At 40.7% G+C, this 26,182-nt stretch overlaps 1 protein-coding gene across 4 annotated transcripts in view; it reads right to left on the bottom strand.

The window, feature by feature from the left end:
* JMJD1C (jumonji domain containing 1C) overlaps positions 1-26,182 on the bottom strand; it is a 168,086-nt gene that overhangs the window by 34,506 nt on the left and 107,398 nt on the right. For all 4 annotated transcript variants that reach the window (XM_072871680.1, XM_072871681.1, XM_072871682.1 and 1 more), the window contains 3 exons: positions 23,296-23,409; positions 5,195-5,300; positions 236-360 (listed from right to left, as the gene is read on the bottom strand). In XM_072871680.1, coding sequence (XP_072727781.1) covers positions 236-360; positions 5,195-5,300; positions 23,296-23,409 — 345 coding nt within the window. The remainder of the gene's footprint in view (positions 1-235; positions 361-5,194; positions 5,301-23,295; positions 23,410-26,182) is intronic.

The following is a 26,182-nucleotide window of genomic DNA, read 5'->3' as shown; positions in this document are numbered from 1 at the left end:
AGAAAAGCAAAACTGTCGCACTGGTATTAATCATATCACTGCACAAATGTTCAGCTTCAGGATGGTTTTAACTGCTAGTCCAATGCAAAGTCATGCAGTGGTTTCAGCAGTGACAGACTCACCCTGCTGGAACTGAACAACTCAGTGTATTTCAGAGTACCACAGAAAAATTTAAAAACTCCCAACGTGTAGTTTACTTGAAGCTTGTTTTCCGAATATCACATATCAAACTCACCTGGTCATTCATAACAACCATAGTGCGGGTGAAGAGATCATGATGAGTAATGATACCAGTAAACCACTGGGTGGCAGAATCCTGTCTGTACACTCTCACCCTATAACCATTTAAGGAGTACGGACCTTTAGAAGGGGAAGAAATAAAAAAGCCATTGAGGAATTCAGAAAAAAAAAGTATATAAATGGGTTTTCCTGGGTTTTTTTAAGCTTCATAGCAAACGCGTAGCATGCATGGCACAGACAGCAAACTACAGGCAATTCTGGCACAGCACTGCCTGTGGATTTTACTTGTATTCAGGAAGACATTTTGAAATGCAAATGGTACATTTAAGCATGCTTTAAGGTCAATTATGCTAACGTTTTCAACATACAATTTTCTTATGTAACTAATCTTTCTGCAACCATGACGACAAACGATGGGAAAATTCCTGCCTACAAACAGCAACCATAGAAAAGTAATCTGAAAGGCTAGAAAGTGGCAGCAGCAGGTTATACAGAAGCTATTTAACAGGCTAGTCACATGCCCAGATGCTTTGCTGACGAAAAGATTTACATCTTGGTGGTTAGGCTCTGCATCTGCCAAGTCTTTCCCATAAGTGACCACAGAGTTTCTCTCCATTACAGCAGTCGGAAAGGCAGCTGAGTGCCCATCCCTGCTATGGCCACACAGAACACTCAAAAACACACATGCTATGAAGACACTAGCTCCTGTTTTCAGATGCATCAACTGCAAAGAAACCCTGCACACTGTCCCTTTGCAAAAATCAGTTTAATTCACCTCCAAAAGCCCACAGTGGTGGGGAGACAGTATGATACAGTACTTATTTTATAGTTGGTTTCAAGACCCAGAAATTGAGGTTCAAAAATTTTATTCACTTTCAATGTCTCATTTGATCACTGGGATCCTAAGTTTCATCACACTTAGTGTTATTTTGTATGACCAAGCAACACTGCCACTGAGTTCAGTTCCAACTGTGTGGGTTTCGCTACTTCTACAACCAAACCCCAGGTCAGGCGTACAGAACAGAAGCAAAACCAGTCAGTGACAACCTACAAAAAGCCTAACTTAAATGATTTAAGAGTGCCTAGTTGCTCAACTGCACAGGCAAGGCTAGAACTCCCGTCTTTCCTAAAGATCGTTTTTTTCCAATCCTGCCCAGTACATTAAGTAAGCTTAAACATCTGCAGCAAGCAGGCCAGGGACCTCGCAGGTGACTGCTTTCTCTAGTAAAATATCCATATTCATACGAGTGGGTCCATTATACTCTCTGCATAAGAAAGAGCACGATCATAAGGACTGTTTTTAATGTCAACATTGGAGAGATCAAGAGAAGTGCAAAAGCAGTAATAATTTAGACATTTCCAAGTGGTCTTAGGGTTCAATTTTGGAACCTTAGCAAGGCCTTTTGAAATACCTTTTGCATGTGATTATCTAGGTTTTAAAACAGCTGGGAAACAGAAACACCATGCAATGGCACCCTTCTTTCACCCACATCCACATCATTCACCGCACAACTGAAACCTCGAGATCCAGTGAACCCTCTGAGCTACCCATGTCAAGTCATTCCCGGAGCATGTTTCCAGCTGCACAGACAAGGGTCAGAAGTGTGCCAGCATGCGCACTGCCAATCGCCAATACGTATGGGCAGAAAAAGACGAATCTACACGCTTATGTCTCACATTCCTGGTCTTGGACCAGATGGGGTTCCCGTGGGGATACATTTCCTGATGGCTTCTCTCCAACCCTTACTCCATAGGCCCCTGCAAAACGCCTCCAGTTCAGCTCCCACACTTCTGGCTGTCTGACCCAAACCAACATGTCTCAAACTTTTCATGTCTGTCCCAAAGCTCTGCCTTGTTCAGACAGTCTCAGTAAAATTTTGCCTGTGTCTCTTCATACAAATTTCCCATTCCTACTTTCCTATCCCAGCTCCTCCTCTCTTGCATCCTACTGTTAACTGCACAATGATTTTCAGTCTCTTGCATAACCAGAACCAGCCTCTCGTCTCATTTTAGCATTTACGATTCCAGGCCACTGGCTTCCAAGTCCTTTCCCAGTCTTCTCAGCTTACAAGCTCCATCCTCCCTTCTCCATCAGCTTCCAGCTTCTCTTACACTCTTCTGCACTGACCCAGTGCCAATTTCTTTCCTCTTACTCCTTGTTCTAATCTGTGTCTGCCCTTCATCCCAGCTGTTATCCTATCTATTTTTGAAGAGACTTTATCTACCTTTAAAAACAGTGGGGGTTTTTTCTTACATGCTGCTGGGGTGTCAGGAAGAAGGAGAAAGATTAAACTGCGGTCATACGACACAGGACAGCTCAGCTCCAGCCCAGCCCAGCCCAGCCACAAGCAGCCATTACAGGAAAAGCCTGGCTTTGTCTCCAGTCCCTGGCTGAATCACTCTCAGCTACACATTGTTGAAACTGCCTGTGCAGTACTATCAGGAAATATCTTCAGGGCTGAAGCACACTCAGTGTTTCAAGAGGATTATTATACACACAGCCTCAGAGATTGTAGTGATAATAAATCTAATAGGAAGAAAAAATTCAAAGATTTTAATTGTTAAAAACCAAAGACCCTTGACTATGTTCCTTGAACTGGTTTTATTTGTCCCAAAAGCCTTCAACTTGGCCAAGTTTGGGAGGAGTTTGTTTTTTTTAAAACAAGGAATAAACTACTTTCCTGCCAAACCTACAATCTCTACTGCAAAGCATGCTGCTGTGACTGCTGCCCACAGAAAAGGTCACGAGGGCCTATTTTTTTCTTTAGTTTCATTCTTGTAAATAATTGGACCAGTTCTGACTAAAATTCCCCCTCCTCAAACTGGCATGTTTCTTTTCAAACATTTGGGACCCGATTTTAATGTTTTTCTCCAACCCTCCTCTTTCTTCAGATAAACTGTGTTTTAATGGCGATAGTCAAAGTAGAAAATACTAAGATATGAGATGACAGCTTCAGCATCATGAGACAAGGAAAAGGCTGGATCCTAAAAATGCTATAGAAGATGACATAAGAGGATATGGTAACAACCTTAATAGATGCGTCTAGACACGGTAGAACTGAAAATGTTGCTTAAATTGCAGGGAACAGGAAAATGGTAATAACGGAGAAGGTAAAGAAAACCAGAGAAGGGAGGGGAGGAGAAAGGAGGGATAACATGACTAGATTACAGCAGCTAGCACTGCTAGAGGGCTGTCTGTAAGCCACTGTAAGGTTTGTGCCAAAAGCAAAGCCTCCGTGACCAGGAGCAGATCATGCCCCAGGAGACGTGACAACAGTCTCTGCTGGGTGACCACTGTCCCGCAGGGCTGAGGTGGCGGCACTGCCAAGGCCCTCGCGGTGGATGGCACGTCACTGCCTGAGGCAGCCTGTCTCTCCTCAGGCCACACTGCATCACATCAGGTGAACAAGTGGATTTGAACTGCAGCTTCTCCTTAGACAAGGAGAGATAGCCTGCAAGGACGTTTGGATTAGATTCATCTCATCATCTAAAATACTCCTAATTTGTGCACTTCTAAGCATCCAAACATTTGTTTGAGAAATTATATATATAAGACAAAAATACAGTTCCTGGAATGATGGGATGTAAATGAGTTCTGTGGCTGATGGGCTGGCAGTTTCATTTAGATTACTATTTCAATATTGCTGGGGCTTTGCTCAAGTATTGATTCTGTACTAGTGTACACAGAGGCTTTTCTAATTGTCTTATTAATGTTACTCTAATGAAATACAATAAACAAGCTCAATTTTAGTTTCCTTTTCATATAGCCCTAATTTGATTTCACATCACCTCTCAATCCAGTTTTGGCTGCAAATTTCATCAACTGACTATTAACTCACGTTCTATCTGAGGATATTAGGATAAAATCTAAAATGATTAACACTGACATACCAACTTACTATCTACAGAATTCCATGCATTTCTTTTTTCAGCATCCTTTCTCTGTGGCCCATAAGAATAATCACATCAAGTCAAATTTAAAAAATCCACAGAAGGAAAGACACAAGTTTTTTACTGTAACTTCAGTATTATACTTACCATATTTGTCTGGTCTTCTCATCTTAGTTTTATCAACGAAACCAGAGAGCAAGCAAACCTCAGCACCATCTATACAATATCAGATTATTTACTGCTCCCCTCCCAATCTTAATTTACAGAATGACTTCTTAAGCATTTTTGTCTTCAAATTGCTCTACTGCTTGCCTGGGGATTTTAACCCAGACTCACAGAGGTTAAGTTTCTGCCCCCCATTGCTAGGAATGCCTCTGCAGAGCTGCCTGTCAGTTCTGCAGAAAGTTAATGAATATACTGCAAATGCATACAGTATTTTTATTATCAGCAAGATAGAATAAATTATTTTGGCTCAAACTCATACTAGTTTTCACGTAACTTGTATCTACAGTGTAAAAGTGATGTATGCGTTTGCTGCAACCTTCCAGCATTAGAATCAAGTTACAAAATCATAACTGATTTGAAAGGCACTTTTCAATCAGGGGTGAGGGTGTGGGGTGGAGGTCTGAAAGTATTCTTAATCTGTGACAGAACTGTGAAGAACTACAAGCACAGACAGATATCGGAGAAGTTATCACACGTAATAGTAACACTAATAGAGCACAGAACAGTTTTAAACACGCTAAAAGGTGTGTGGTTGCCATTCATACACACTTATTTTCACAACAAATTTTACAAAATATCTACATTCAGACTAATGATATTCAGCTTTTGCTGTAATCACTAAGACATCAAACAAGTTAAGAACAGTCTGAAGAACTCATGCACAGCTTCTTACATAGTCTTGTTTTCTGGAATTAACAAATACTTCCAAAAAATAACTTCCAAGTTAGAAATATATTATCCTTTACATCACAAATGCTATGGGATGAGCCCCACACAACTAATGGCCTTAAACTAGCTAACACAGAATAAAAATAAAACAAATTTCCCACATAATTACCTTGCATAAAAATCTCCTGAACCTTTTGTTCCTTTACCCAGGCTTTTACCTCCTCATGTAACTGCGGGTTATCCCTGAGAACTGGGTTTAGACTGTCTACGTCGTCCTAAAGTAGAGATTAAAAAAAGAACCATATGTTATGTTTACTTGTAACATTTCTGTTTATTTTCCTAGATGTATTTTAGAGTACAATATTAAGTAGTTTGATGATAATTCTACTGATTGCCTACAAATCCCTGTGTTATTTTTCGAAAAAACTTAAAAGCGCAACACAGTACTAGAAGTTATTTCATGGGAACATGGTATGTCAGATCCCACATGTGGCCAGACTTGTAAGCTATTAATAGGATCACACTTTCATAAGTACTGTCTTACTACAAGGTAAAATTGCTCTCTAAAGACTTCAATGTTTACAGGTATGCAGAAAGAATTGTTTAAATAACGATTAAATTATTTTTTTAAAAAATCTATTTTCCATATCTGTAAAATTTAATATGGACATATTGAGCATAAACATAGATATAAAAACCACAAAGATAATGCATAAGAGATAGCTGTATTTTAAGAGAAACAAACATTCTGAGAGAAACACTGTTACTGATTTTCAAATATGTAGGCCTTTGTTAATTAGGTAATTTCAAATAAGACATGCTTTAATTTTTATTGTATTCAGTTCTCCTGGAAAAGATTATTTTTCACTATTTGAGTAGGACATCATCGGGGAAATTAAGACATATTTGGTGGCACTGTCCTCCTAACAAGGAAAAACTAGGCACAGAATCTGGTTCGTATGCTTGAAAGCATGGCTTAAATCATCATTCATCTCTAGACTTTTAGAATACCTATTTCTCTTTATTTCAGAGCAAACTTGTTATTTTTGCCTTTGAGGCTGTGGCAGAGAAATAAAGCTGCACCGCAGCCTGGCAACTCCTTGTGCAGAAGACGGTCTTGGAAATCCGTGAGCTGTAGGAATATTCACTTGTGCCGAGAGAACTTCAGACAGCTAAAATAATCAGAGCGATTCTCCACATACAAAATGTAAAATGTTTTATCAGTACTGCAGCTGAGATCAAGTAATTTCTTTCCTTGATCTCCAACAAGTTCCTTGATGTTTCACAATTTATTATGAAGAGCTCCAGCCACAGAATATAAAGATACAAGCAACACCCAGGGAATTGTGCATTGCTGCCAGGCCCTCAAGTGACATGAGGAATTTCTCTCTATTCATCTAGATGAGATTACTCCTGCTAACCCACTGATCACAGGATGTCTATTTCAAATTCAAAATTCACTTCCTGATACTTGAAGATTTGCTGTGCTCCATTATGGAGAATGCATCAATGCTTCAGTTAGAGAAAATTACTCTCTCTCCTTATGCTTTTGAAAAGGATATGGCCTCGGATCCAAAAGGAATGGTCAAGATTATCTTTTTAATACATGTAAAGCAGAATGAAGTAAAAGTGAAGAAGATCAACAGGACCTCTACCACCAGGTTAAAAACACCAACCAGGCAAGTATGTTGCTAGCATTATCAGAGGCACAAAAGGGTCAACACTAAAATTTATTCAAAGATGGCAGACTAGCAAAACACTTTCTCTCCCGAGGCAATCTAAAAAAGGTATTAGCTGTTCTACTTTCCTGTGCAAATCCATTTTTGCATTGATCCTACATACAGAAGCAACACCACCATTGGAAAGAGGGAATGATTTGCCAGGGGAACCCAACAGACCCTGGAACTGGAGCTGTGTGGTGATCAATTCATCTGTCCTCCTTCCCATGCACTCTCTTTCACAGCAGCTGCAAGAGATTCCTGTACCAAAAATCTCCCCTCTCAGATCCACAAGCATTAGACCTAAGCAATGGACTGAGACACTGCAATACTGGAAGTCTGTCTGACTTAAAAATGCAGTTAATATGCAGAGCTCGTACATTTTGAGTAATTCCTCCAGTCTCATCTATGAAAATTTTTATCTTCATTTCAAGGCTATACACATTGATTAGGTACCATGAAGTCAGACCTGTTACTCAACATTATGCTACTTAGATGAGTTCTTTATGCAAAGTTTTTGAGTCTCTATGTCGTCTTGAACCACTTTTGATTTGTTTCTGAAAGCAACACACACTGCTGCTTTTCTTTTTTTAGATTTCACATCCTTCCTAAGTATCTCTGCCTTCTCTGAACTTGACCCTGAAGATACTGGTGATCCTACAGACAGTATATTTGAAGTTTTTTTGTTCTGTCTCCTGTCCAGATCCATGATGTATCAGTAGCTTTGACAGAGTGCTTGGTGTGAACACTTAGAAAAGGAGATGGCAAAGTCCATTTTGTACTTCTTTCCCTCCCTCTTGGAGGAAGATGAGCTCATCTCAAAGATGAGCTACAAAAGGCACAAGTGAGGTCAAAGATCCATTACACAAACTGCACCCAGGTCTGACTGGGATTACGTAGAGGATACCAAAGAGAACTCAGGGTTTCTAAACATACACACACACAAAACACACATTTAACATATCATCAGTCACTGGGGGTGGGGGGAAGTGTTTTGCTTCTCGACGTGAACATGCTATACATTGGTCAATAGAAATCAGTGCAGCAAAGCAAAATTGCAACTGACAACTGAAGCTCAGCATCAAGATACTAAAAAAAAGTTCCTGAAGTCTCAAAAATCCTGTTCTTTTGTGCACATATTACATATACCTATGAAAAAAAATGTGTGTGCCATGACTGACCTTTTTCCACCATTAATCTTAAATCTGAACATCTAAATACCAGGAAATTAATTGCATAATGTGTTAAACTGTAAGGTGATGGCCTTAAGCACACTGTTTTAGTGCATGCCACAAACTTTGTCAAAACAGGAGACAGGGCAACAAGCAAAGCTGATGAACTTGCAGTCTCTTCCCTGTCTTAGCACTGAAGATGAGCAGATGACTCTGCAGTGCCCAGTCTTTTTCCTTACCCTGTATTTATATTGCTCAACAGAGCAACTCTGTCTACAGATTTGAACCTCGGCAATTATGACCTTCAGCTTTCCTCTCCTCCTTAGTTGAAGTAGCAAGATTGACAGACTAACCCACAGAAGAATTAAATGCCCTGTAGGATTTTCCTCCAGACTTTTCCTCATTTGAAAGTAGTTTCACTCACAAAATTAAGTATGGTACCCTCTCCTAGACTAGTTTTTCCACAAGTCCTGGAATACCTCCTCCAGGATGATGTTAATGCTGCTTTGAAATCCTTATGAAACGCAAATCAGAATGCAAATCAAGTAAATGTGACTGCAATTTTCTTCTTTAAATCTACTGTAGGAAGCTCTTTATGTACTTCATACAGCAGTGCCCCTTGCTCCACAAATGACTATATGCAATACTGGGAGAAGACAAAGGGCATATGAGCTAGAAAGATATGGTCGAGAGAATCCTTCCTGCCCTTCTGGAAGACAGTCACATGAAGCAATGTGACTATCAGAAGCTTGCCAATCTGTATGTCATGTTTTTTAGATCTTTGCTGCTATTATTCCTTCTTTCCAGACCAAAAGAGGAATTCACTTCTGGTGAAGTGGACTTTCTGCTTAATTATCCAAAGAATACTTGAGTCAGCTGCATGTCTCTCTAGGTGAGAATGCTCACCTGCTGGAGACATGCTCGACTCCTAGGAAGTCCTGAAAAGAATAAAGAATAAAATTTCCCCAATAACAAAGTGATCCAGTATTTTTCTGAGTATACCTGTTCTTTATTCTGCTGCAAAATGATGGAACAGGTTGGAAACTACAGGCCATACTATCAGGTTAAGGTACCACGCTGCTCTAACCAGCAAGTATAAATCTTTGTTCAGAGCCACGTTTTCAGAGAGGTTATTCAGACAAACATAATTTATCATTCACAGCCACAGGTGAACAATTGCAGATCACTTACAATGCTTCTATATTCCTTTAAGTCAAGAATCAAACAGGAATTTCAAAGACAATACCCACAGAAAAACAAGTCAAAATCCAAATACATACAGAATTTTCCTACTCATGCCCCATCCACAAACAAAATACTGTCCAGATCTGAGAGGCATCCCTGGATGAGCAAAACCTGCACGTTGCCTAAAGACCATACAAAGTGCCTTCTGAAAGGCTCATATGACCACAAGCTCCTTTTCCGTTTTGGGCAGCCAGGCATGTGTATGGTGGGAACGCCTGCACATTTCCACAGCTCTCTACCTTCTCAACAAGATGTGCACTATTGAAGCAAGATGTTTCCGCAGCATTTTAAAATACTTCTCCAAGTCATTCTTCACAAACTTGAGGGGCAGAAACGAGTTAATTAAACAGAGATGAACCCCTGGAGCACAAAACAACAACTAAAAAAAAAAAGGATTCAAGTAGCTGCCCCTACCCCCAATCACACAGCCTGCATGCTGCTTATAGGAGGGTACAGAAACTCCAGTCAGCTCTCAACTCTCCATTTTCAGTGAAGGAGAGGAGAACTGACAATATGCATTCCAGGAAAACCAGTCCTGGAAAAACAGTGGCTTTTGGCACTAGAAAGGCTTAAATCGGAGCCCTGAAGACCAAGCCTCAACACACGCTGTGTGCATTAGAACCTGCAAACGTTTATTTGGGAAAGCGCCTTCCTTGGCCACGGTGTCTCTGCATTTGGCTTCAATACATCAAGGACATCTTTTTAATATCAGTAGGAACTCATTTCAGATAGTGTTTTACAGAGAAAGACTAAGTAGATTTTGCAGTCCTCGCAAAGGTCAACACCACATTAGTCCTCACCATCTGTGGCTGAATTAACTGTAGCTTCCCCTGGCTGCTTAGAGGTTTTCTGATAATTTAGGACATGAATTAAATGAAAACTAGTATATAACCAACTTGAGAGTCCTGTTTACAAAGTTTACACAGTATGTGCTGCACACGGAAATAAGCATTTTGTTAGTACTTTAATGGTAGAGGGACCACGTTTAAATTCAAACAATGCAAACTAAAAATTCAGAGATCAAAGTGTCAAAAGCTTGAACCTTCAGTTCAGTTTTCTTCTTGTTTCATGAGTGAGTATTACAGAAAGTGATTTCAAGAAATGAGCTCACCACCTTTTTTTTTTTCCTTTTTGCACCAAATCATTTTTATAACTGCATGGAACTTCAGCTGCATAAATATTCAATTTGGAAGTTGCAGTCTAAAAAACAAGGAACAAGATTAATGCCTGCCTACCGACTGCCCCAACAGTCTTCAGAGAGCAGTGGCAGCAAAAAGTATTGTTTTTAAAATCTAGACTGCTGAGAATTTATACTAGTCCTCTAATGCCATCTTTTAGAAGATTATTTCCTCCCATTAAAAAAATTCTCTCCTTATTTTCATTCCTTGATAACTAGCCTTTTCTTTTTTCTTCCTCTTATCTTTCACAGATATGTCAGGTGACACAATCTGATTATACCACTGATCTGTAATGTCTTTCACAGACTATAACTTTTTAACAAACCTTCAATCTTAATATTGTCCTGCCTGACATCAGAGTAAGCAGGGAAAAAAACCCCCACAAAACAAAACAGTGACATAAAATCTGCATAGGCAGAATACCACAACATCACCCATTAATTAGTAGTATCCCTCTGCCATGCTACAAGACTTTTTTTCCAGTCGCAAAAGATTAGAATCTAACTAAAACACAGAGAAACCAGCAGCAACTGACACCCCTGAGGGTATCACCAGGCAAGCACTGCTGAGGCCACACAGACCACACCAAAACCCTACAGGGAAACCATCAAATTTAGCCAAGACTAAAATATACAGATCTTCTGTTGCTTCACCCATCTTTCTAGACACGTACGCATGCATGAAGCACTGGTAAACAGTATAGTCCTTATTCCTTTCTGCCAAGTGAAAGGCTACCCCAGCTGCCACGCCACTGCAGCTGGTGGGCAGGAGGTCAGAGAGGCACTGAAGGCTGCAGGGCTGCACTGCTCCACACAAGCCAGCAGAGAAATGCCTTTCCAGAGGGCACCGCTCCAGGGTGAACACATCGACCCAACCCGCCACGTGCCCCTGCAACTAGGGCAACCTCCCTCCCGCTCCAGGCTTCTCACGACGGGCAACGCTAGCCAGAAACACCAAGGCTACAGAAGGCTAGAAAGTTTTTTTGGGAGATGGTAACTTCCCAGTTTACCTTAAACAGCTTTGTCTGAGCAGAGAGAAGAGGCTTAGGCTTACCAGGCGACGCTAGTGCTTTCTATGTAAACCCAACCCACACTTGACCTATTTTCTGCTGTTCTGAACGCACGGTCACAATTTACCTCATTCAAACCCGGCAGCTGCTGGGCTACATCTGAACCAGTTAAGTCAAGCTTGAAGGCACAACCCTGACGCCTAAACCAGAAACAAAGTCGAGCTGAGGTCAGCCCTGCTCACACGTGCGCAGAGGCACGCCACATGGGAAAAGGCAGGGACAGGCAGTGACGCTCTCCCTACGTGCAGAGACCAGGCAAGAGCAGAGGGATAACTAACCCCTTCCCAACAAGGGGCTCTGAATGCATTGTTCAGAAAAGGACAAACGTTTATAGATATTTCGGACCACAAACATTTAAGATTAGGGGTTATTTTCAGAGTCTAACAGCAACAACTATGTTTCCATAAGTAGAAAGTTAAAACTACAGGGAAAAAAGATGAGGACTAAAAATTTAGTAATTTTCCAACTGTCAAAACTTAACGTCTCTCAGGAAAAACTATCAACAATTTTTCTTTTGCTCCCCACTCCTCCCTATGCCTAATACTTCTCCCCACACACTCCTACTTCCTTCCTCATTTCACCTGTTCAATAATTAAAGAGTTGACACTGATTTTAAAATTTTAATTATTGGGTTTGAGAATTAGGGGAGCAGGGCTGCATACATTTCTCCAAGTCATGATTTCAGGCTTGAAGAAGCATCATTGCACCAATTAGTTTAGTTCTGGAAGAATAACTCACACCCATACAAATACCAGAAAAATTCTATTAAAAATATAAAATATTATCCTATGGAAAACCAAATGTAAGATAGGAACATAAATAGACAGGAAAAAATATGACTCATAGTCAAATATTTTCCCTGATTTTAACTCACAAACACAAAAATAAACAAGAGATATTTGCCTTCCTATGAGACCACCAATGCCACAAGTGAAATGGGCGTGCTGGAAAACTTCCTTTTTACAAGTCAGCTCATTATTCCTGTATCTGTAGATGAGAATCTAGTATGGAAAGGCAGAAAGGAAACGAGAGCAGAATACGGAACGAGCAAGCAGCAGGGAAGCAAGCAGCCACCGATGGATAAGCAAAACCAAACCTGGGCCAGGCAAGTATTGTCACAAAACCACCTAAAAACTACTCTAGTGACTTCTAGAATAGTTTTGCATTTGAAAATAGAGATTAAAAAAAAATAGATGACCCCTATGCTCACAGGTTATGTCACCCTCTCTTTGAGCAGCTGGGACAATCTGGGTCAGAAAAGCAAAATCTCCTGGAGTGACAGACATCTCGTTTAGCATCTGATCTAAAGACTTCCCCAAACAAGTGGCTCCTACCCACAAACGTGGTGGGCTGTCAACTTCCACTTAGAGCACTGCGGTGACCGTTTGTACTACTTACATTCTTCTCCACATACAAATGAATGAAAGGTCAAGTGAATAGCACTGCTCCATGTCCATCTTCTCCCTCATTTTGATGACACAGCAGTACATTTGCTTTTCTTCTGTTTTCTGCTCAATCACATTTCCTTCCCCTTCCTCACTGCATGCTCCATACGTTTACCACCACCATCTCAGCAACATGCAACTTTGTCCTAATTTTGCATTCTGTTTTATCTGCTCCTAAGAGAAACAGGGAGGGAGTACTGGTCCTACCCCACTCAGCCAGTAACTCCCACGTCACATGGTGATATTGGAACAAGCCTTTGAGTCACTTACCAAGCAACTCAATGCCACTATGGGAAAAGAAACCTCAAAGTGCAGACATTTCCCTGAAGCAAGCAATTAGCAGAGTGAAGTTGATGCTAACAAGGGGAGCAGCTAAGTGAGTAGATCGGAGAAAAATCTTTTGTACGTTGATATTAAAATTTAAACTGAGACCCAGACACCCTGTGAATTGTGAACTGCTTTCAGAAGGTATCTAACAACTCTCCAAATCATATCAGCTGAAGGACAAGCTGTATGGATGGAGGTGTGTCTAGGCAAAAAAGAAAGTACATTCTGTTGATCATCAGTTGTCTGGACTACTGGGCTGCTAGAAAGGCAGTCTAATGCCCCCAGAAATCAAGCCAAGAGATCAGTTCTTGCTCAGACACTGACCATTTTACAGAAGACGCATCTTCCTTGCATCAGGGACAGCAGAAATTACTTGCGGCAGCTTGAACTGGCAGAGTTGGAAAGCTGTATACCGCCGCCACAGATAATGACAGACTGGATAGTTCATCTCTTATCTCATGGTAGTTACCTCCATCAAATCTTTTATCAGTTGCATTATGCATCAACACAGTATTATTTGACGAGACTACTGATAACTGAGAGCTTACTGTATGAAAGAGCAAAGGGCCCTCAATTCAAATCTGCAAAAGAAAACTGTAAAACACTATCCAGTACGTGGCAGACTGACGACAGCTCCTAGAATCAACACCACCTCCTAGAAACATGCATCAGAGTATCTCACTCTTGTGAATGACACTCTGCTCTGCAATTTGAACTACCACCAACTTAGATTACCAGCAGTCACAGAGCTACCCACTCTCTTCTGCAAATATCCTCAATCCTATTTACCAAATTGGAGCTCTGCGAACACACAACTTTCCAGCTCCTTTCCCCCCATAACTCATGAGGATTATGGGCAGAATACAAATACTTCCCAATAATAAAAATATCTTAATTTTTTTTGTCAAGAGGAAAGAATATATCAGATATCTTCAAAATGTTCTTGAAAGCCAGCTTCAGGGAAGTTTGGTCCACTTATGAAATTAATGTTTTATTTTCAAGTGGTTTTCCGGGGTTTGTTTGAAAATCTGTCTTAGAATAGCGCTACATAACAGTGTTGGCCAACACGCTGATCACATGAAAGTAGTTCAGAATAAAACACATTTCTGTCACATTTTAAACGAGTACCACTATATTTGCACAGAACTTTTCAAAGTTTCTAATAGGATTTAAGGCAGCACTGCACAGAAGCAATGCATCTGGGTTGGGAAAACAATTAGCACATTTTCTTGCAGAATTTCATTCAGAAGAACAAACTTCTCTGGTCTCAGGGATACGGTGCAGAGACTCTCCAGTCGTCTGGCTGGGCATACAACAGCAAGCCCATCACTGTGCAAACGTGGAAATGCTGCCTCTGCTCCAAGACAGTATCAGAAGCAATGCAGTCATCATTGTGTGCTTTTTTTTTCTGCTAAGAGCTCCATTCTGACCTGCTGGAGCCATTTGAGGAATTTTCCCTATAAATAACAGAGGTCTGACCAGCTGGGATGTATATCATATTTGGATTAACACTACAGCTCTCTGCAACTCCAGAGAAAGCAGCAGCTGTGCCTTTTATAGAACAGATGAATAATGGTCTTGCAAAGAGGAAAGATTAAATTGCTAATCAGAAAACAGGGACATTTCAGTTGTTGCTGCAATAATCTCCTTGGGGTAAACTTAGGAAAGTCATTCAGTGTTTCAAATTGATACAATGCTCGTCTAATTCACAATATTTTTCCATCAGTAAATCTACTAGCACACAGAACCAAGAAATTCCTGTTAAAAACATAATTCAAGACTGAACTACACCACTTGGGGGTGGGGGGGGAAGCCTGTCAAGCACCATGCTTTAGCCACCAAGTCTTATGCATCCTGATAATCTGTTTCAACCTGATTTTATCTGTTGCATACCAAAGTGGCATGGAATGGTGAAAAAAAGATAGCAAAAGGGCAGAAAACATTCACACTGGGTAAAACCCTGCCTCTATGGTTGATATATAATTTCTAAACTGTATGCTTAAAATTCACTACTAAAAGCATAAAGTACAAAATAATTTGAGAGATGCACAGAAATTACTGTGCTTCAAACACACTTGCTCAGCAAAAGCAGACTAAAATACTACTCCCAATAATGCTGGCAGACACACACAAGAAGAGGGGGATGCAGGGAAAAAACAGGAATAATTTTAATTCCATTCAAAAGACAGGAAACGTTTGCTAGATTGAAGGGGGGGATCAGTATTTACAAACAATAGCAGTAAAAAAAACCTTTAGAACTATATTTAATTATGTAGTATACTGTTAAAAAGAAATTAAGTTTGATCAGGAAATGTACTGTACACCAAGCCTTCTACATCAAAACAAATACTGCACTTCTTGCTTTATTAGTACAGTTATTCCAATGTCTAAGAAAATAGTAAGATTCATACTTGGTTTTAATAAAAAAAATAAATAAATTCAAGTTCATATAAAACTACTTGAGTTTCTCCCCAGATGTCTGGCCTGGAAAAGGAATTCCATATACACACCTGGAACTGCTATAGCTCTCAACCTCTACTAACTGCAGCTTGCTGAAGGCTGTGGAGCAGTTCTCATGAAGCACTAACCCTAGACTACAAATTAGTACTTCTATTAGGTGTAATTTCAAAAATATATTTTGTAAGAAAAAGTTATAGAGTAGCAGCCCTGAACAAAGCGACGTTGTATCAGAGGAAGGAACAAAAGCAAACAAAACCACAAGCACTTCATCAAATGAGCTATTGTGTTTAACACATCAAGCTAAAGCTTAATTCTGGTAACAACAAATTTCAATGAAACTCAGTTCCCCCCCTACCTGAAGGCCTACTCTTTTCTCTCCCTGGGTAAGCACTCTCATGCAACCACTGCGGGATTTTACCCTCACTCATGCTTCAGAGTTCTCCAAAGCACTAAGGATTCCCAATTCCAACATAGAGCAACTATCTGGGAAAGCAAGAACATACTGGCAAAGCACCATCTGGTTATAAAGCGAAACGGACTTCTCTCGGAGCTGACTTTGTGTCTGGATTATGAAAATAGCGTTGGTCAAGAACATCACCTAAGAAAAATACTTTAAACTTTCACTTTTAATAAATCAAATGCGAAGATTGGGAATTTTAAGGACACAGAACCGAGGATAAAGCATCCTTCTCTTATTCCTGAGTGGTATTTTCCATGGGCTTTTACTGGTGAAAAAAGTAATCATTTCTGATCAAACACAGGAAGTTCCTTACCCAGAAACACTGGATGGATTTGTAAATTCAGTAATCCCAAGACTGCTTTTGAGAAGTACTGAGATACTCAGTGAAAGGACTTGATATTCACCTTCAAAGAAGAGACAAGTTTTGTTCCATCTGTTCTGTTTTGAATTCCTAACTTTAAATTACGTATTTCAATGCTATCTCCTGAAGTAGGATTAATGAAGTTAAACAGTTTAACCGACTGTGATTTTTGAAAAATAGTAGGAAGAGAAAAACAAGTTTCTCTACAACAGTGGAAGGAACCCTGTTTTCCTATGGATTTGAGACCTAGCTCCACTATAGCAACCTCAGCTTATCCCAGGGACCTCACAACTCTTTCCCCTTCCTCCTCATGTACCTTCCCACAGCCTTCAGCAGTTCCACCTGAACTCCCTCCTACTACCTGGAGGAGCCACACTATTTGTGGCAACTATGACACCTGCCTCCTGACTGATGGCCTCCCCTCCATGCTGCTCATTTCCCTAAGGCTTGTCAGATCTGGAAGAACTCCACTCCTGCACCAAACCTCGCTGAAAGAGACAAGAAAGTGACTAAAGCACTTATTTCTTAAGAAATCAAGGTAAAACAGAAAGGTACAATTTTATTCCACCTATTTTGAGAATAAAGACAGATTAAGTGCTCAGGGAAGCAGCTCTTTTTCAAACGGAGGCACAAATACAGGCTTAGGAGAGACGATGTACATCTCCCTCTGACTCTACAAATGGAGGGTGCCAATCCCTCCTCCCTCGTTCCTCTCTCCTTGTGAGCATTCCGATTAAACTCTTTTGTCCCACATGTGTAACTGGGAGGAAGGACTGGTATGAGTCATCTAACCCACTTCTAGCTGGATGCAGCCTTTTGGTTCCCCTCATGTTGGAAGCGTACACTTAAACATAGATGTGTCAGTAACAAGCTGTTTAGACCATCGCTCTTTACAACGCTGCCAGAGAAGCCAGCTGGACTGCTTATGGGTGGTCCAGACACCAGAGACACGGAAAAGAATAGAGACGGCTCTTAAAGACAATGCTGAGAAGAGTTAAAGATGCAGAAAGTTGTGTGTGCCTCCGTCACCCATGCAGGAAACGAAAGCGGGAGGTGAGCACATGACAGCCACAGCCGCCAGCTGGCCGGCACCAGGAGTTCCCGAGCTGCTTCTGTCAACCTCAAAGGGTGGGACCAACCCAAAAGCTCCTGCCTGCCTGGTCAGTGGAGGTACAAGTTTATGGGAAAAGCAATTTTCAGCTGCAGCAGCTATTTTTAAGCCTGAAGTTTCAAGCAAGAGAAGTCTGAAAGATGAGTGCACTGTATGATTATGGGGTGCTTAAAATACAGACAGAAAAATATTATTTTATCCCTGTTTCAAGATGTTTAAAGTATTTTTTTATGTGTACATGTCATTACTACACAAGCCACGTTACACAATTGGCTTGCTCTTATGAGCAAACAAGTCATGAAACCCAAGAGCATCCAGGCCTGAAATAGCCAATGTCTGCCCATAATAAACAGAAAAGGAGCGTATCAGAGTTGCACTATGCCCTTTTCTCAAGCCTTACTTCATGGCATATAGAACTTGAATTTGTAATAGATCAAGTAAGATTAGCACAGTATGAGATCCTGAATCCGAGGTACCTATTTCATGATTAGTGAGAAAGTTTATTATTATTACTTCAACAACCTTGAAGGTGCGTTAGACATTTGACCTGTCAGCTCTCAGATATGCAATGCACATTTAGAAAAAGAGCAAAGTACACACGCCTATCACTGTGCATGTAACACCACCCACAAGGGATTTCTCAGTACCCTATCTTTACATCTGCAACCTTCAGCACAGAGGTAGACAAGCAGACCTTACAATTTTGAAACACTAAGGCAACAAGGCTTGTCTTAAAAAAAAAAAAAACACAACAAACAAACAAAAAACCCCCAAACAAACAAAAAAAACCCACCAAAAAAACCAAACACCAAAAAGAAAAGAAAGAAAAAGTTGTCCTGAAGGAGAATGTGCATAAGTAGGGTGGAGAGACTCCCCCATAGAGAAGAACTGAAGTGTGTTCTTGATTCATTCTTAGCAGAGTTTTTTTTTTTTTAAACCAATATGCAGGAGGACTTTTTGAAGACTGTGTGTGCACCCTTCCACTTCCTTGCTTGAGTGGTGAAATACCCTCTTTGTAGGAAGTTCAATGATTGTGAAGGAACTTAATTTGAATTCTTTGCCCTGGCTCAGCTATGCACATTTGTTCCAGTGCTGTGTGCTCACAAATCCTTTGGAAATATATTATCACACACACACAAAATGTGTGTGTGTACATTTGGAAATATATAATCTATCATGCACCCTGCTCTGCCCAACCCAGACACACAACTGTAACGCACCAACTGCTTGGGAAAAAGCAGAGTCCTTCCGGGTCTTTCCATAAGTGTATTTTATTATGGAAAAACATGATATAATCCACTTTTTGTTATTCTTTATTTGCTTGTCCAAAGTATAATGCAGTTGATTCCAGCTGCTTCGGCCAGTAACAGCAGAATCACACACTTCAGCCCAACAGTGCCTGTGACGGGTACTGCCAAACACCACCCAGACAAAAACACCACACTGATGAGGTCACACCTACCATATGCTGAGCTTTAATGCTTCACATCCCCATCTATAGTCCTTCAAGTAAACTACAATGCTTAAACAAATTAAGGCATGATCAGCTTTGCTGCTGCTGAACTTACTACGTGTATCGTAACGAACAGACACATAGCTGTCACAGAATAGTACAAGTAACTTATTACAGAAAGCCATTTCAGTTCTACTTATTTGATTTAGGTCACATTTGTAATTGTGTAGGCTTACTGTAGTTTTGCTTAAAATATTTTAATAACAAACATATTTGAAAGCGTGTTCATTTTCAATCTATAGCAAAAGCCACTATAAAACCTACCACATTTGTCAATTTTTACTTAATCACAATATACACATGATATACTGTGAACGCAAAGCAGAAAAATATTAAGGACCTGACTTACACGTCACATTTCAAGACTATGTTTCCTACAGATACTAGTTTGACATAGAAAATGCATGTTATAAATTTTATGTCTATCCCTTCCTGCAAAGGAACATAATTTTCATCTCATTGCTAAGCAAAGTACCACGGCAAATGTTCCTATCTGCTTTCTCCTCAAGATTCCCTTGTCACCACCATAAAAAGAACTACATGACTAAATGGTCTGACCATCCCAGATTAATGAATGAGTCATTCTCAGTCACATACAAGTTTCACGTAGACAATAATACCGTTTGTATCCTCTATGAAGCAACAGAGATAAAAGCCACCGGAAACAAGTTGTAGGTTGGTGTTTAACGCACCACACATAGAGAATCCAAGGAATTTTTATGGAGAAGGGCAGGATTCAAAGAGGTACACACGTAAGGGAAAAGAAAAATCACATAACACATTTAGCTGTAAAGAACAAATTCACTGACAAGTGTCATCCTTGCTGTAGAAAATCTTGTGAAGATATGAAAAAAATGGAAAAAGGCTAGTATAGCGCAGCTGCATACCCCACTTTTAATAACGATACTCATCTAGCTCTTACAAAGGTTGTTGAACCTCTTAACAATTGAAACATGTTTATTTATGCAAAGAGCAGACATGGCATGGGAATCCGTGGTTCATGATTCCCCAGTGAGTCCTGCCAAAGTCTCTTTACTCTTGTTCTGGAAGAACCACTTTTGGTAACAACAGTAATTTAGTGCTTTGCCTAATCAAACTTTGTTTTTCCTGCCAAGACTAAAAGGATGCCAAGTGTGCTGTTTTCTTTGCCTTGAGCAGTTGTCACCTTTAAACTGGACAGCACCACCTTATTCATGAAGCCCTTTGGCCCAATAGTTATGTTAAACAGCACTGTGTTTTTTGATCAGAACTGATCTGAGCAGAATTCATACCAAATGCTCATCTGCTGCCCATTACTAGTATTACGAGTATACTCAACGATGGGAAAAATTACTCAGTAGTTAAGAATTGTATCTGAAGTGAAATGGACTCTTCCCACACAGATTCAAACTTTTGTTTGTTTTGGCAAAAAGGTACTGGAATTTTAGGCACTAACAGCAAAATGCAATAAAAAAGTGTTTAGATCACCATGGTCTCCAAGGACTTCATATTGAAAATGTACAGCCATGAGAGCTTAAACCAAAAACGAAACACATTTAGAAAAACTCAAAGTTAACTCATCTCTGCAAAGAATGGTTCCTCAGTTCTGTCTTCTGCCTAAAAGCAGGTTAACAGTACTCCAGACCAAACAAGGGAGCAAAAAGGCCATTTTTCTTCTTCTTCTTAGAAAAGATTTTCACAGGAAGTTTACCAAAGGTTCATCAAGGACCTGTTTTCATGCCAAAGAAAAGGAAGGCCTTCCAGAAAAAAGGTACAAGTAAAAACCACCTTACATTAAGTGACTGAAGGCTAGGAATGTGATTTCCAGCATTAACAAAAAAGTAACAAGCAGAACAAATGAAAAGAGACAATCTTCCCACTTCAGGTATCTTTCAGGAGAAAAGTGTCTCATAACGATCAAGTTAATACTTCTGTCTAACACACTGCTGGTACATAATTAAGTTAGCATATTTTAAAAAATAATTTCTGTTCTCTTAAAGACATTATCATTCACTAAAGTTCTTACCTGTACAATTAACTCGTAAAACTTGACAATGAAATATTGCTAGCCCTGCAAAGAGACATGCCTAGGAAAGTAATTTCTAAAACTTCTTATAATCATTCAAACAAAGAAATCTTTATTTGATGAAAGCTCAGTGTTATTTTATGTATTTACATTCAAGACCTGAGCAATATCCAGTTAAGATGCAAACTCTGGATGCCTTAATACTTAAACGGAATCTCTGTCAGCAGCCTTCTTGTAATGTTAAACCAGACAATTTTGGTATCTCTTGTCACCAAACTACTTATGATTGATACAGATCAGTAGAGCCTCCATCTCAGGCTTTAGTAGGTAGCTGTTTGCTCCAAGAGAGGGGGAAACAACTTGACCTCTCACAGAGTTGCCCCCTATGTGTCAAAAATGGAGGCCAAGAGTGAGGGAGACCAAGCGTGTATCTGGAACTATTTTTCACAAGCTATTGCTTTGTACCAGTTTTTGCTCAACACCTCTTTTAAAAATGAAGTTGCTAATGCTGTTAATTACAGTATTATCTACCAAGATATTATAAAGCCCGCTGTTTATATGACACATTTTCAAAAATGACACCTTAAATTTGTATGCACCTTCCTAAATTAAGGTGCTTCTGTGTCCAATTCTGTATCAGTAAATACTCCCTGAAGTGAAGGACCTAAAATGCATATAGCATTGCTATGTTACTGCCAGCCAGGCCTGGCAATAAGATTGTTTTTACAAAAGGCAGTCCTCATCATATATTCAATTTGTTTTGCTCAGCTCATATTGTAAGAAATGATCCATTGCCAGAAGGAGATTGATTACTGTTACTGGAATGAACATTATCAGAGACATGATCTTGATAGATCTCAGGCAAAGGACAGACGCTAGCACAAGTATTTGCTTTGTAAAATGAATCTGGAAGATTGCAGCTGGACTCTGAGGGTAAATTTACACTTCACGACTCAGCTGATTGAAGAGGTCGCTGCTGCCAAAGGAGGATATCCCACTCTGCATTGCGTCATCCTGACCCCCTCCCTAGAGGAAGCCACAGCACTCGCTGCACCCTGGGCTAATCCAGCTCAGCACACTAACATCACAGACTTTCTCCCCCATTTTTGAAAACGAAGGTTGTGCTGGTTTAGAAGGCTGAAGGCGCTAGCATGGGGCCTAATAGTGGGAATTGCCCTTTGCGGCAGAGCCAAGCTGTTCGAGCAGCTCGAGTCATAACATGTAACCTCACCCTGACAAGAAGCATTGAACTCGTTTGGCTTCCCCACCACAGACACGCAAAAGCACCAGCCCTTCCACGAATCGAACCTCCCTCTCCTTTCCCCAGGATTCTCTCTCAGTCACTTCTCTTTTTCTAGCTCTATATTTGGTATTGGAAAAAAAAAAAAAAAAGGCCTTGGTGAAGGAGGAGGGAAGAAGGGGTGTCAGGACAAAATTACATAGCATTTATTCAGGGCCATCTGTTATTCCAAGTCTCAAAGTACTATTTCTGTATCACTGCAGTGTACCATCCCAGCCGTAAGAAAAAAATTATGGCTATTCTAATTGCAATCAGTTCAGCACAAGCTGAAGTATCAAATGCTTTTCTATTTGTCATAGAAGAGATTTTTAGACCTTGGGGGGAGGGGAGGGGGATAATTGATTCTCTTGTTCTTTAAATACACACACAATATATTAATGTGTTTCTAATTAGTGAAGAAGGCATTAAAATCAAGGATACTGGAAATTTTAGCAGGCTTAGAAACACAGCAAGAGAAAGCAGTTTTTCTTTTTTAAAAAAATAAGATTTTCTACTATTTATTCTCAAAAAATGCAGTAAGTCGGATAACACTGTAGTAGTGCAAAGATGTAGAAATGAAAGCCCGGCTTCAGAAGCATGGATACCATCTTTTATCTACTCTACAATTAATGGTACTGATTAACCTTTAAAGGGGTCAGGTATTTTACTTAAAGGTGGTTCAATAATACTAGTCGCACAGTACTCCTTGACAGGATCAGATTCACTAGGATCAGATACAGCATCCGATATAACCTTTCACAAAATGAGCAACAATCTCTTCCAATAAGCAATAGGAAATTGTTCCTGTAACACAGAACTTAACTGTAAAATGCAATTAAAAATAAACACATGGATTTTAACTATAATAATTAACACATGGATTTTAAGCTAAATGGACAGTACTTATACACTAACCAAATTTCTTACCTGATAGGGCTGAAAGGCACTATCTTCAGTTATAAAATCCAGCTGTTTGTCCACAAGGAATTCTACTGCAGTAATTGAATTGTATACACTTTTTCCAACCAAGGGCTTGAATGTCTATTGGGAAAAAAGAAAAAGAAAAGAAAATTAACCAATTAAAAAAAGCTCAGCACATCAAACCCTTAGGACTGTATAAACACTGACGTAATACTTCCATCAAAACAAGTTAAAACAGAATAGCAATTATTAATTATGTAAGAAAGGAGGATTTGGTGTTTTGTCGTTTTTCCTTTGTGCCATTGGTGGAAAACCAGCTAGAAAAGGGAGCCACACCATACATTCTTCCTTTCCCTCACTGAGCTTGAGCAAGAGCGTTTACCACAGAAGCTCAAAGTACAGGAGAACGATTATATCTTAAACATACAGCTTAGCACGCAGATTCTCTCCTTCTGCCTGCAGGACTAGCTAGCGCAGTGGTAATTACACTAAGGACGCTGAAGTGGAAACAGACTGCAGACGTGAAAACGCTCCCCGCCTTCCTGTTCTGAAATCGTTCACCTTGCCTCGAGTCAACCATCTCATTTCCCTGCCCGTCTCTGCATCTGTTCTGCCTCTGCTGCCGGCCGCCCCCACAGCCGCTCCTCCCTGCCGCAACCGGCTGCTCCGGCGCAACCGCTTCGGAGACGACAGCGCCCGGTCCCGGGGCTTTTGCAGCGGGGCCGGGAGGTTTCCTGCTTCCCCAGCACGCGGGACGCCTGCAAAAGCCAGGCATCGAGAAAGGGGAGCAGGGAATAACGGGCTCCTCGGTGCCCCCATATGGTCTCTGCCCGAGGCACCCTGCCTCGTCCAGGCGCAGCAGGATGCAGCAGGCGAGTGGGGAGGGAGCCATGCCTTCAGTGCGTCTCCCCCGAGAGCGGACAAGCAGGCAGTCCCCTTCCCTGCTGGCTGGGCTTCCTGGAACAGAAGCACAAGGAGAGTGTGTCCGAGCGGGGATGTACCGAGCGGGGATGAGTCAGGTGAAAAGGAAATCCCAGCGGATGGAGGGGAGAGAAAACGCCGCTCTGAAGGCAGACGGGAACAGCAAGAGGAAGGCACGGGTGAACAAAAGAAACGGCCAGCAGAACGAACATGCAGGATATAAGGGGGAAAAACATGGAGGGACAGAAAAAAAAATACAGGAAAGTTAGTCTACAGGACAAAAAAAATAGTAATGAGGAAAAACAGGAAGAGAAAAAAGCCCTTTGAGACTGATTCTAAATTTAAAATGCAGGAGGAAAAGACAAAGAGGAGAAACAAGGGCAGGTCAAACCACATGAAGCGTTGTGCAAATGCTACAGCAACATCTGTTAGGATGCTGCTATCACAACAGGACATCACTAGCTTACATGCAACACCCCCCAGCAACAGACCCCAAGTACTTACAAGGGGAGGGCAGGATCACAGCCACCTATTTACAGATGGAGAAACTGAGGCATGAAGCAACCCCATAACTTGACAAAAGTCATCTCACAGGGCAGCGGCAGAGTCAGTGACCTGCCCTCAGCCAGTCTGCAGGCAGCTCCTAAGGGATGCACTCAAGGTTTTATCAGACTTCATTACCTACTTTACAAAAGTGTTGCCTTGCGATTAGGCTAAATATAACTCAAGCCTCTCTGGAGCTTCAGCTTTGGCACTTGCTAAACAAATGAGAGAATACTTCATTGGAGATACTTAGAGATACGTAATACTTTCCAATAAATATATCCAACTCTACAAATGCTCAGATTTAATGTACTGCATTCTTGTTTCCATTTTATTTAAAGTTTCACTTCAGCTGTTACCCTTTCTCATGCAAGCAAGAAAAAAAAACCCTTATCAGCCAGTAGCCATCTCAACAACAGGGTAACTAGATGAAAGGGCTGGAGGGGCAGGAGACTATGATAATATGCTAACTACAGAGTCTGAATAGTAAATAATTATTTAACCTCTAATAGTTAAGAAAGGGCCTTTGCTCTTGCATCACTCTTCTATAATGGATCTCGTATTGCTAGTGGTTAGAGTTAAGATAGGGTGGAGTTCACATCACGAAATTGCAAAGTGTTGACTCTATAAACTCATAAGCCGACAAACTTTTCCTTAAAAAAGTCAATGTTGTGGTCTTTCACTTCTTAATTCGCCCCCACGCCTTTGCATACACTGCTCTACTTTTTCCACGCTGGCTTCCTTCTAACTTTCTGCGCTATTATTCAGGTCAAGAAACTCGTTTCCGACTACAAACAGGACATACCACATCATTAGCCGAAACGAAACCATGTGGAATGCAGCTTGCAGTTATCATTCAGGATTCAGACAACACTACAGATTAAGGTACGTGTGAGCCACCGGTTTATCTTACTGCTGGTATTAAAAGAACTAGTCCAAATATAGATCTGTGAGCATGATTATTCTGAGAAGAGAAATGAAATGCCTTCTCATTTGCTTTCATAGATCTAAGCCTCTAGACAGACCAACGCCCCCAAAATACGCATGTGGAGGATGCAAGCTATCCCACAAACACAGAGGAAAAATATTTAAATATATAAAGCAAAACTACGCCATGTCACACACCTCCTCATACATGGATGGCTGCTCAGCCGCACACAACTTGAGATTTTTCAGACACTATTAGAAAACATTCTCATTATCAAAGAACAACAAAACCCCACCCTTTAAAAAAACCTGGCCTTCTCCAGAAAGCAAAGTCCAGACTCCATCAGCTCCAGGAGACAGGCAGGCCATCAAGGAGATATCCAAACTGGGATGGGCTAGGGATTTGAAAAATCTTAAGATGGAAGACATGACCAAACTTCACACCATGCATCGCACATGCACAAAGAAAAACAGACTAAGAGCACAGCAGGCAAGAGTCAGC

This window comes from Ciconia boyciana, chromosome 8 (assembly GCF_034638445.1).
Source record: "Ciconia boyciana chromosome 8, ASM3463844v1, whole genome shotgun sequence".
In the NCBI taxonomy this organism is placed as follows: Eukaryota; Metazoa; Chordata; class Aves; order Ciconiiformes; family Ciconiidae; genus Ciconia; species Ciconia boyciana.
This window is presented reverse-complemented; position numbering and strand designations above follow the sequence as displayed.